Raw genomic sequence first — 12208 nt, forward strand, 5'->3', positions numbered from 1 at the left:
ATTTTGCCCCCCCCCCCCCCCCCCCCACAGACTGGGCAAACCTAGAATAAGGATGAGTGCAGTCATCAGCGAGCTGGGCATTAACAGAGGCAGGCAAAGTCGGAGAAATTGGCGACTGGGTTTGAAAGACTGCGCCAGGCACTGCTGGGGACTCCTTGGTACAAAACCTTCAGACAGAGCCCTTCAGATGAAGATCAAGGTCCACTTCTGAGGAAACTGGAGTGCGCTTCCTCTGCTCCCCACTGCAGCAACTTGAACAAGCCTTCCTTCGACGGAGGAACAGCAATACCAAGGGAAAGCCAAATCTGTAAAAATTTATCAATAGAAAAGACTCCCTTGCAGAGAAAGGCAACGTCACTTTGCTGGCGGAATCGGCAATGTCCTTAGATTCAGAACTTAAGGGTTGTCCAGGGGTTAAAGTGACAACAGTCCTGCTCCATCGATTCCCTGGGGAGACTGAATGAAAAGAAGCTTCGGGCAGAGATCGAGGGGGGGAAGAAGGAAGTCAAGGCTTCTTCGACCTCGAGGATGGTACCGAAGGAGAAGAATCCCTCTTCGACTTCTTACGCCGCCTACTAAACCTCTCCCACTGAGAGGATGACCACTCCCTACATTCCTTACAGGTGTCATCCTGGTTACAAGGTCATCTTCGGCAGGCCGGGCACAGCGCATGAGGGTCTGTCTCGAGTAGAGACATGAAGGTGCCGCACTTGTGCCCTTAAAGCCAAGGACAAGTCCACATGACGACCGGGAAGAAGAAACACTCACAACCTGAAAAGGAGAATGCAAAGAAAAGATAAGTCTTATAATGGCCAGTCAGTATGGGCAGTGGAGAGAGACAGCGTTCACTCTCAACCAAGCCAAAAGTAAAAGTGATGAGACAATACTGGTGTGTGTGTGTGTGTGTGTGTGTGTGTGTGTGAGAGCAGGGTAGCCGGTACTACCATCCCCCTCCTAACTAGTGGTGGGGTAGTTATGCTTCACTAATAGTTTTATGGCTAGTTTCAAAGCTTTGTCAAGAATAAAAAGTTTGTATTTTGGTGACAGAACATATTGTAACAAAGTGGAAACCAGTGATTCCAATTCTGTGGTAAACAATACCCTCTTCATACAAGAAGATTAACTTACTCATCAAAACAATCCTGTAACCAATACTCGAGCACTTCACTGAACATTAATAGATCAAAGCAAATACTGAATAACATCTGAATGATGGACGGAATCTATTTTAACTAATTTTCAAACTTACCTCTGAGAGAGTACCATCTCCTCCAGCTACGACAACAGCACTCGTATTTTCCATAATTGCCATTAAGTCCTTGGCTTGGCCCTCATGTTCTGTCCTTACTGTGGCAACTTTGATGCCAGCTAAGTGAAGAAGTGGAGCACAATAACGTTCATAGAGTGATTTTCCTTTGCTGTTGAGAGATAAATTTTGTTATTAAAAGTATAACATATCCAAGTAACATTCATTTAAGAAATGACACTATGGAGTCTCTGCTACCAGGTATGAGTTTGTATAGTACAGAATAAAAATAAAAATGGGAGGAAATAGGTAAAACCCTTATTATTTATGTGATTTTGTACATCTATAAGCCTAAATTAAATATAACCATAAAAGCTTAGAATCCTTTGCTTCCCAAGGATATTTATTCTTCCACGTCATGAGAGTTCCACCACTCTCGATACTTTCTTTTTAGTATACAACTTCAGTAAATAAAGGCATCGTGATACTGTCTCACATGCTGTAGAATGAATACTTACTTAAAAAGCTATAACTCATTTCAAAGTAGTCTAAAATATCATACATCAGCAAAATTACCATTCATGAACAGAACATCTATACGTTTTATCTAAACTAGCAAATAAGTATGAATAAAAAATTGGAATATAGAACACGCTATCCTCCCTGGAAAGCCAAATATTATGGATGGTCTGGAAAAAATACATTGTAGTCCTGTTTTCATACGTTACACACATGTATAGGACAGTTGTTAATGCCCTATGAAAGCAAATTAAGCTCCTGGCCTTGAAAGATGAATGAAATGTGAATGAATTGTAGGGAGAGGGATCCCATCTTTCTCTGTTTTCCAAGTCTCTGAGCAAAATTGGGATAGATTAAAGCTTTATTTTCTATTTGCAGTATTATTAATAACTTTTATCATTTTTAATCTTTTTATGATTCTATGACCTATGAGTATGGTTTCATTAGGGTTTCAATTGCATTATAAAATAAAATGTGAGAATCTCTCTCTCTCTCTCTCTCTCTCTCTCTCTCTCTCTCTCTCTCTCTCTCTCTCTCTCTCTCATTTGTGTCTATCCCTTTTCATCAATTCACTTTGGCATGAGTTGAAAAAAGGGAAACAAATTACTGTTAGCCAACCCTTTTATTACAAATAAATAAAAACAAATACAGTAGTTACATAACATGCCAGCTATACTCACTATGTGCTCTAAGAAATCACAGACACTTAGATGTGAACTGGTACTGTATAAGAAAATGTATCCAGCAGGCCAGCAGCACTGAACATTCACCTCACAGATCCTCAGGTCCCTGGCAGAGCCTCACTTTTTGAGTGTGCTAACTTTTCAATTTCTCTTCATTCAATCCATTAATTTTTGGAGGAAATTCTCTTGGAAGCTCTGTCAGGAGTTGCAGAAGGTCTGGGAACCATTCTGCGTGATGCCATAGCAGAGGTATGAGGGTCATTGAGTGATTAACTGATGTTCTGGTCTTGTTGAGCACTCTTCTTATCAGACAGAACGGGGGAAACGCATAAACGTCAATATTGTACCATCGTTGTTGGAATGCATCTTGCCAGAGAGCCTCGGAGTCCGGGACTGGGGAGCAGTACAACAGGAGCGTGAAGTTCAGGGCTGTTGCGAACAGATCCACAGTCGGAGAACCCTACAAAGTCAGGACTTTGTTGGGTACTAGATGATCCAAAGACCATTCAGCCAACTATCTGAGTCTCTCTGCTCAGGTTGTCCATGAGTACATTCCTTTTACCAGGAATGAAGTGAGCTGATAGTGTTACTGAATGAACTTCTGCCTATCTCAGTATTTCTACTGCCAGAAGGGCTAGGGGCTACAAAAAAATACAGCCTTGCTTGTTGATGTAAGCCACAACTGTGGTGTTGTCGCTAATCATCACCACTGAGTGGTCTGTCAGGAACTGAGGGAAATGTTGAAGGGCCACGAAGGCGGCCCTCATATCCAAGAGATTGATGTGCTTGTACTTTTCAAACTCTGACCATAGGCCTGAGGTCGTGTGGTGCAGCATGTGGGCCCCCCAACCTCTTTTTTTTTATGCATCTATGAAGAGCAATAAGTCCGGGGAGGAGGACGAGAAGGTCGACACCTTTCAGCAGATTTTTATCTGCGACCCACCACTCGAGGTCCGTCTGTTCCTCTGGTCCCATGGGGATCAGAATGTCCGGGAAATCGAAGGCCTGATTCCAGTTAGACTTTAGCCACCACTAGAGAGATCGAGCCCTGAGGCAGCCATTGTGAACTAGACAGCTCCAGAGATGATAGGTACCCGAAGAGACATAGCCACCTCTGGGCTAGGAGCTCTTCTCGTCTAAGAAAAGGTTTTGCGACCTTCCTCAGCTTCACTACCCTGCATTCTGATGGGAAGGCTTTGTGAAGGTTGGGGTCTATAATCATTCCTAGGTATACCAGTTGTTGAGAGGGAAACAGGAATGGCTTCTTGAGGTTTATCATGATTCCACAGATCTTGGCAAAGCCTCAGAAGCCTGTCTTGGTGCTGAAGAAGGGTTGCCACCAAGTCTGCTAGGATCAGCCAGTTGTCCTAGGACACAGATGCCGATCCTGTGAGCCCAAGATGAAACAAGGGCAAACACTCTCGTGAAGACTTGAGGTGCTGTGGAAAGAGTCGACTGAAGAAGCCCAGGGAGTCGTCGAGGACCTCTTGGAGAGCACCCTTCTCCGACCTGGTATGGACTTCGGCCCAAAAGGCCTGCTCCTCTGTGGATCCTATCGCAGAGGAGCTTTTCGACACTGGAGTCTTGATCAGTGGAGGGAGAGATGACATGAATGTGACGTGATACCCTGATAGAATCACAGAGACTGTCCAGGGTTCAGCCCAAAGCTGCATCCACCTCTTCCAACAGCGATGTAGGCATCACTACCTCTTAGTGAACAAGGGTCGGGGATCACCTATCCTAGCATCTCCGGCCACGGCCTCCTCCTCTAGGATGTTTCCCTCCATGAGAGGACTTGGAGCCTTTCCTGTTTTTGGCAGGAAAAGGTTCTTAGACACCTTGTCTTTAGCTGCAATCCTTTTCCAAGATGGTTTTGGCTGGTTGGTCTATGGAAGTTCTGGTGGTTTGTGGGTCCTACAGTAGATGTCAGGTCCCTATGGGGGAGAGTGTCCTGGTGAGACTTCCTCCATCTCTCCGCTGCCTGCTCAACATTTCCGAGCTCAAACAAAGAGGACCCTTCAAGAGAAGAATTCCGGAGTCTTGTGATCTCGACGTGTGGGACCTGGCGATAAAACCTCTCGACTACCGAGTCTGTGCACCCCAAGATGGTGTTAGCCCATAAGTTCACGACTTAGTGGGCGAGGAACTCGATAGTACGAGTGTGCGAAAGTAGGAACGTCCCCAACGCCTTCCTGGTGCCTTTCTTGGATAAATCCTCATTCCTCACCAGGTTCCCCAATGATCCTAACCAAAGATCAAGCCACGAAGTAGGCTGCATGGCGTACTTCACCACTTTCTCCTGGTTCAGGAACTCCGTTCCCGAGAACGAGACTTGAAGGCCGGAAAGACTCTCCAGAGAAATTACCTTTGTTAATTCCTCTAAGGAATGGTGTAGAGGAAGAGTCGGGAGGGGCTCGTCGAGGACCTTGTTGAATCTCCTCTGCTGGACAGCCGAGGTTGGGAGGAGCTTCGAGGATGAGCCCGAACAAAGACTTGCAAGAGAAGTCTGAGAACTGGGTGGAAACAAACTTTTGCCTGACACTCTTCTGCTCCTGAGACAAGGGCAAGGCTGCACTGGACTTAGGGGCTTCTGAGTGCCAAAGACACGACCGAGGACCATGTCTTTTCCCTTTTGAGGAGCCATCACTGGGTCTGCCAACCCATTGAAGGACCTTATGCAGGCCAGAACTTTCCAAAAGGTATGTTCCGACTCTCTCTGCTTGACTTTCAAAGGACTTACAGCTAGATCGTCATCTTCCACCCCCGAGACATAATATTGGGGTGGGTGGTGTCAATGTAGTGGCTAATCGATGGCCTGATCCCCTCTGTGGGTCTAGGAATCCTCAAAGAGGATTTTGGCAACATCTTGGAGTCCTTAGATTCCCTGCTAGGAGGGAAAAAGGTCTCAAGGAGAGAAGGTTTTAATGAAAGAACCTTCTGTTAACCACCCATCGGGGCAAGGATGGATTCCTCTGCAGGTTTCGATGCTGCTGTATTGCCATCGCGCGGACTTCCTCACTAAGGGAGGATTGGAGTGAGTCTGGCAGGGACTCTTCCCTGCTATGGACCTCTGACTGAGGTGACGAGTGAGGAACAGGAGAGTGAGGAGGAGTTGAACCAGCAAGCCTAGGCTTTTCCTTAGAAGATTTAATAGGGGTCACATTGACACTGGTAGATGGTACCTCGGCAGAAACTCCTCACTTCCTCTTCAAGGGAGACAGAACTGTGGATCTTTGCCTAGGAAGCACAGAAAAAGACTGCTCCAGGGGGACACTGGGAGTTTCCGTGGGGCAAGAGGATGACAAACCCAAAGAGAAAGCTTGGGTTACTGCCCTAACCAAGGGTTCACTAAGTCAGCCAAGTTTTGGGTAAGGAGCCAAGATTACGTTAGTATGCATCGGTGGCTAAAATCAAAGTGGCTACTCTTTGAGCTGGCAGCGGGCCGGGCTTCCCCGCCACCAACACCTTCCTGTAACTACTAACGCCAAGTTATATTTTTAATGGCCAAATTTTCCCGTTTCAGTGAAATCATACTCCTATTAAAAGATGAATATTTGTATTCATGTAAGAACAGGTATTTATAAATCTGTGATGTACTGAGGGAGCAATATGTGGTGCTGCAGCAAGGAATTATTGTATTGATTTTCTGTTAACTTTAGATTTTTTTTACACAAGATATTGTATATATTTAAAAATTATTTATATATTTCATTACTTTTCAAAAATTAGGCAATCTGTTCCAACCAATACCTTTTATTGGCAGGTTTCTTGTACTGTATTGTAATTATGGTTTTGATGAACTAGCTATTTCTGGGAAGTAGACTAGTAGTTGATTTTCAAAGTTGGTTACTGTAAAGTTTTCTATTAACTTTGTTTATATTAAATATATTATTTTTCAATGCTTAGTGGAAGGGAAAATGTCCAAATCTTCCAATTACTGTAACCCCATTCTCAATTGTTTTTGCCCCACTATTATGGCACTGACCTGGATATGTCAAGTGCCGTAACCACTGGTCAGCATGCTTGTATCTGCAAAGCACTTAGGACCAAAGAGACAGCATAAATTAGGCTGTACCCTCGACTAGATGTTATAGGATATAAGAAACATGACAAACTTATAACAGAGTATATATTTTTCCTAACACACAAATCCGAATTCTTTACTATAGGATATATTCTAGCGCGAGCTGGAAAATACGGTAGAAAAACCTTAACAAGGTCATTAACGCCTGGGCAGGTAGTTATCCACCTGTTAGCGGTTGGAGACCGCCAGTCAGTAGCTACTATTTACCTTCAATCAGATTCTAGCTAGGACTATTCTAGGGGGTGGTGATGGAGGGAAGATTTGTGTAAAGAATTCGGGTTTGTACATTAGGAAAAATACAAACTCTGTTATAAGTTTGTAATTTGTTCCTACACTTGATACAAACCTTCACTCTTTACTATAGGAGACTTATTCTTGAGGCTAGGGTGGCCAAGGAGTTCCCTATTCCTAGGAAGATAGTCATCAGACTAGACTCTTTTGAAGAAAAAATCCGTGGAGATAGGCATGCCATCATACTTGTTAGGTGGCTCCCTGAAGCCCTCAGGAAAGGGAATGGGCCATCCGTTCCTAGCTGGTGATGTCAAAGAGTTATCCACAGAAGCTGTGGCATCTCTGCTGTTCCGTTGCAGTGCTGGGTCATCTTTGCTTGTGGTAGCGCATGAAAGATTCGCGGAAGTGTGTGCTTCAGGAGCAGGAGATGGAGAGAGTGGTGGAAAAGGTAAAAGCAGATTTCAGAGAATTCTGATGAGCTGGAGAATGGTGATCATGCACTGGAAATCGACGAGCAGGTGAACGGCAAGAGGGCGAGTGTCAACGCGTAAGGGAGCAGCACATTGGTGAGCAACGAGATGGTGATCGATGCGTTGGCGAGCAACGCACAGAAGAGCGACACGCAGGAGAGTGCTGAGTAGTAGCACGAGGCATAGGAGAGTGACGCGTTGGCGATCAGTGACGAGCTGACAATCAGCTAGCAGGTGAAGGACGCACTAGCAAGGGGCGGACAGGAGAGCATCGTACTGGTAATTAGGGAGACAGCGAGTAGTGTCCAGTCAAACGGCAAGATGACGAGGGGTGCACCAGAGATCACTGATCTGGAGAGCATCGTCTGGTGGGAGATTGTCTAGGAGGATGAGATGGTGTACAGCGCATTGGAAGATCACGCGCTACCGAACAACGATCATGAGGAGACGCATGATTGTGTGAAAAACAGCGAAATGGCGAGCGTCCAGCCAGAGAAAGGTGAGCATCAGTAGCAAGAGAACGATGGTCAGCAGAGTGTCAAACACGCGCCGGCGAGTGACGATTACGAGGGGTTGGGTGACGAGAACAAGCCGGAGAATGATGATCCCAAGAAGACTTGCGATAAAGAGCACGAGAACGGTGAGAAGATCGTTGATCTCGTGAACTGGAGTGCTGCCTGATGGAGGCCAACGTAGAAGACTATGGTCCATGGAGGATGAAGAGATTCGAGGATGGTGGGAAGTCTCGTCGTCAGCAGGAGGTTGTTAATGAGTAGGCGAGAGGGCAAGCTGGTCACAAGAGCATGCAGGACTGACTGGAGCAGAAGAAGGCGAGAGGTGGGCCTTGCACAAAGCCAGAACATCTACGGGAGAAAGGACTTCAACTTCAGAGAAACTAGGAGAAGGATCCCTCCAGGCCCCATGCTGAACAAGCTTCAAGGGCACCTTCTTGGAAAGAGGCCCAGCCACATCACGTGACGGCCAAGCCTGCAACACATCTGAAAGGGAGAAGGACTCGCCCAGCAACAACGTCCCCAGAACCCCGAGGTTGCCCTAGAGCTAGTTGGTCTACACTCCTACTCGACTGCCCCTTGGAAGAGGCAGAACAAGCAGGAGCTTTGGGAAGAGATCGGGGGCTTGAGAGAAGACGTCCGAGGCTTCTTCGCCCTTGAGGAAGACCCCAAAGGCGAAGAATCTCTCCTAGACTTCTCCTTTCACTGGTGCCCAAATCTCTCCCAATGGGAGGCAGACCACTCCCTATACTCCTCGCAAGTGGAACCCTGCTCACAATAACTTACTCTGCAGGTCAGACAGAAAGAGTCGAGGCGTTATCGACTGAGGATATGAAGATACCGCAAGAGCACCCTTTAGGACCTGGACAAGTACACATGAGGAAAGTCAAAAGGAACAAACACACCTGAAAGAGGAAAAAGTAATGAAAAGCAATTATTTATAATGGCCAAGTCTTTGAAAGAGCAGAGAGCGGACATGTCCGTTCTCCTCAAACCTAAAGAAAAAAAGTGATTCTGTTTCATTGGTGTGTAAGTGAAAGGGGTAGCCGGCAACCCCCGGCTACCCCTTATCCCCCCCCCCCTCTAACTAGTGTTGGATGGTTGCCACCCCGCGTAAAAGTCTTGATAGTTGGTCTTCCAGCTTCGCCAAAAGATACTTCCTATTAAATAGCATAATCTTTTTAATGTTGGAACAAATGACAATTTTTTCATTATCAAAACTTACTTCTCCATAAGAATGTTTATTATATATTCCATTATTTGGTTGATAGATTACCATAATTAATGATATTAACAGTCTAGGGCTTGGGATGATAAATTAAATAAGCATTAAGTATTGTCATTACCATTATTTGTTTGGAGAAAAATAGCATATGTTAACTAAAATTGTTGCCAAAGTGCTAGTTATGTTGGCTGCTAACCCAACTTTCTACATTTCCAAGCTGCACTACTAACTTCTCTCCAGAAATCATGATTCTACTTCCAATTTTTATTTTACCTATTTTCCACTCACTCTCCAAAAAAAGCATTACAGATAATAGAACAACAACTAAGAGCAATTACCATATGTACTGCAATCATAGTTGCAATGCTATAGACTCTTAATCTTCATGACATTATACTAATGACAGAATCTCGGCTATTTCATTCTAAGAAACTATATAGTAGTATTCTATCATTTTATTCCTTGGTTTATCATTGATAATTTTAAAATCATAGATAAAGTACAACTTCATTAACTGTGCTTAATATACAAAACTTTCAAATAACAGTATAATTCATTGTATTTTGCTTTAACTTTCCATAGGCAACACAACAATCAAACTATAATTAGTAGAGGGCAAAAGTTATATATGAAGGAATGACTAACCCTCCAGCTGCTGCTGGGTTAAGGAGAACTGTAACATGGCGTGGCTGGCTACTCAGAGGTTGAGGGTATTCACCATACTTCATGGCTTCCTCCGCAAAAGCTCGCATCATTGCATTTTCCCTGTAAGATTTGTATCATAAATACAGCAGTCAGGGTATTACATGTCAGAAAATACATAGTGTACAGGTAATCAATATCATAACATCCAGACTATTACATCCAAAATTGACAAATTTGGAATAATTTGTATTTTTCACTAACGAATACAAACCTGTAGTAATTTATATGGATATTCTTTCAGCAAAGCTGGAAAGTAGCTATTAGACTTAATGCGAAGTGGAAACCATACCTAACCACTGTTAGGTCACTTTCTGATTGCAGGCAGGACCTATCAGGGGATAGGTGATGGCAGGACAATTCATATAGATAACTACAGATTTGTATTAGTTAGAAAAAAATACAAATTATTTCCAAATTTGTCATTTGTTCCTAAACTAACAAACCCTATGTTATTCATATGGATGACTTACCCTTACTGGCTTAGTCACTGACCCAGGTTTCCCTTGTACAATATTAGACTATATCAGAGGAAAACCTTGTCAACTGGCCTATCAATGCAAAGTGAAAATGAGAGCAGCCTGAGCAACTTAAGTGGTTTTGACAGATAGCATATGAGCATCTAAATATGACAAATTCATAGATAATTTGTATTCATCCTAACGATACAAACCTTAGCTATTTATTAAAGGATATTACTTTCTGCGAAGCTGAAATTTAGCGAGGGTTAACTACCCATACCGCTAGTTAGCGGGGGTAGGGGGGGTAGCTTGCTACCGCTCGTACTCACACAATGGTGATTTAGCTCACTTTGCTTAGAGGTAGGACTTCAAGGGGGATAGGGCTGGTGCATAAGTTTGTATAAATAGCTAAGGTTTGTATCGTTAGGAAAATTTTATTTTCCTTAGTAAAATAAATTTTTGAATATACTTACCCGATGATCATATAGCTGCATCCCTGCTGCCCGACAGAAAAAATCTACGGGCGGAATACGCCAGCGATCGCTATACAGGTGGGGGTGTACATCAACAGCGCCATCTGTCAAGCAGGTACTCAAGTACTCGATGTCAACATAGAACCAATTTTCTCCTCTGTCCCACTGGTTCTCTATTGGGGAGGAAGGGTGGGTCCTTTAATTTATGATCATCGGGTAAGTATATTCAAAAATTTATTTTACTAAGGAAAATAACATTTTTCAATATTAAACTTACCCGATGATCATATAGCTGATTCACACCCAGGGGGGTGGGTAGAGACCAGCATTACAAGTTGACATTATGAGCTAAGTATTCCGTATTTCATTTTAGCAGTTATTCAAAATAACAAGCATAAAATAAATAAGTACCTGGTAAGGAAGACGACTTGAACAATTACTCTGACTTTTTAAGTACGTCTTCCTTACTGAGCCTCGCGATCCTCAAAGGATGCTGAGCGACTCCTAGGAGCTGAAGTATGAAGGGTTGCAACCCATACTAAAGGTCCTCATCAAAACCTCTAATCTAGGCGCTTCTCAAGAAATGATTTTGACCACCCGCCAAATCAAGTAGGATGCGAAAGGCTTCTTAGCCTTCCGGACAACCCAAAAATATTTCAAGAGAAAGATTAAAAAGGTTCTGGAATTAGGGAATTGTAGTGGTGGAGCCCCCACCACTACTGCACTCGTTGCTACGAATGGTCCCAGAGTGTAGCAGTTCTCGTAAAGAGACTGGACATTCTTAAGATAAAAGACGCGAACACTGATTGCTTTTCCAATAGGTTGCGTCGAATATATTTTGCAGAGATCTATTAGTTTAAAGGCCACGGAAGTTGTGACAGCTCTAACTTCGTGTGTCCTTACCTTCAGCCAAGCTTGGTCTTCCTCATTCAGAAGGGAATGAGCTTCTTGTATAACAGTCTGATAAAATAGGAAAAAGAATTCTCTGACATAGGCAAAGATGGATTCTTAACTGAACACCATAAAGCTTCAGACGGGCCTCGTAAAGGTTTTAAAATAGAACTTAAGAGCTCTTACAGGACATAATACTCTTTCTAGTTCATTTCCAACCATACGATAAGTTTGGAATATCGAACGATATTGGTCAAGGCCGAGAAGGCAGCTCGTGTTTGGCTAGAAAACCAAGATGTAGAACATGTAGCCGTTTCGGATGAGAATCCGATGTTCTTGCTGAAGGCATGAATCTCACTGACTCTTTTAGCTGTGGTTAAGCATATCAGGCAAAGAGTCTTAAAGGTGAGATCTTTCAGGGAGGCTGATTGAAGTGGTTCGAACCTGTCTGACATAAGGAATCTTAGAACCACGTCTAAATTCCAACCAGGTGTAACCAAACAACGCTCCTTCGTGGTCTCAAAAGACTTAAGGAGGTCCTGTAGATCTTTATTGTTGGAAAGATCTAAGCCTCTGTGACGGAAGACTGATGCCAACATGCTTCTGTAACCCTTGATAGTGGGAGCTGAAAGAGATCGCTCTTTCCTCAGATATAAGAGGAAGTCAGCTATATGAGTTACAGAGGTACTGGTCGAGGATATGGATACTGAC

At 43.8% G+C, this 12208-nt stretch overlaps 1 protein-coding gene across 1 annotated transcript in view; it reads right to left on the reverse strand.

Moving 5' to 3' along the window:
• Nucleotides 1–9735, reverse strand: part of LOC137621201 (acylglycerol kinase, mitochondrial-like) — an 85266-nt gene extending 75531 nt beyond the window's left edge. Inside the window, exons 1-2 of the mRNA XM_068351609.1 lie at nucleotides 9616–9735; nucleotides 1250–1418 (exon numbers count right to left, since the gene is read on the reverse strand). Of these exons, the coding sequence (XP_068207710.1) occupies nucleotides 1250–1418; nucleotides 9616–9725 (279 nt within the window). The 5' untranslated portion in view covers nucleotides 9726–9735. The remainder of the gene's footprint in view (nucleotides 1–1249; nucleotides 1419–9615) is intronic.
• Nucleotides 9736–12208: the final 2473 nt, after the last annotated feature.

This window comes from Palaemon carinicauda, chromosome 27 (genome assembly GCF_036898095.1).
Source record: "Palaemon carinicauda isolate YSFRI2023 chromosome 27, ASM3689809v2, whole genome shotgun sequence".
In the NCBI taxonomy this organism is placed as follows: domain Eukaryota; kingdom Metazoa; phylum Arthropoda; class Malacostraca; order Decapoda; family Palaemonidae; genus Palaemon; species Palaemon carinicauda.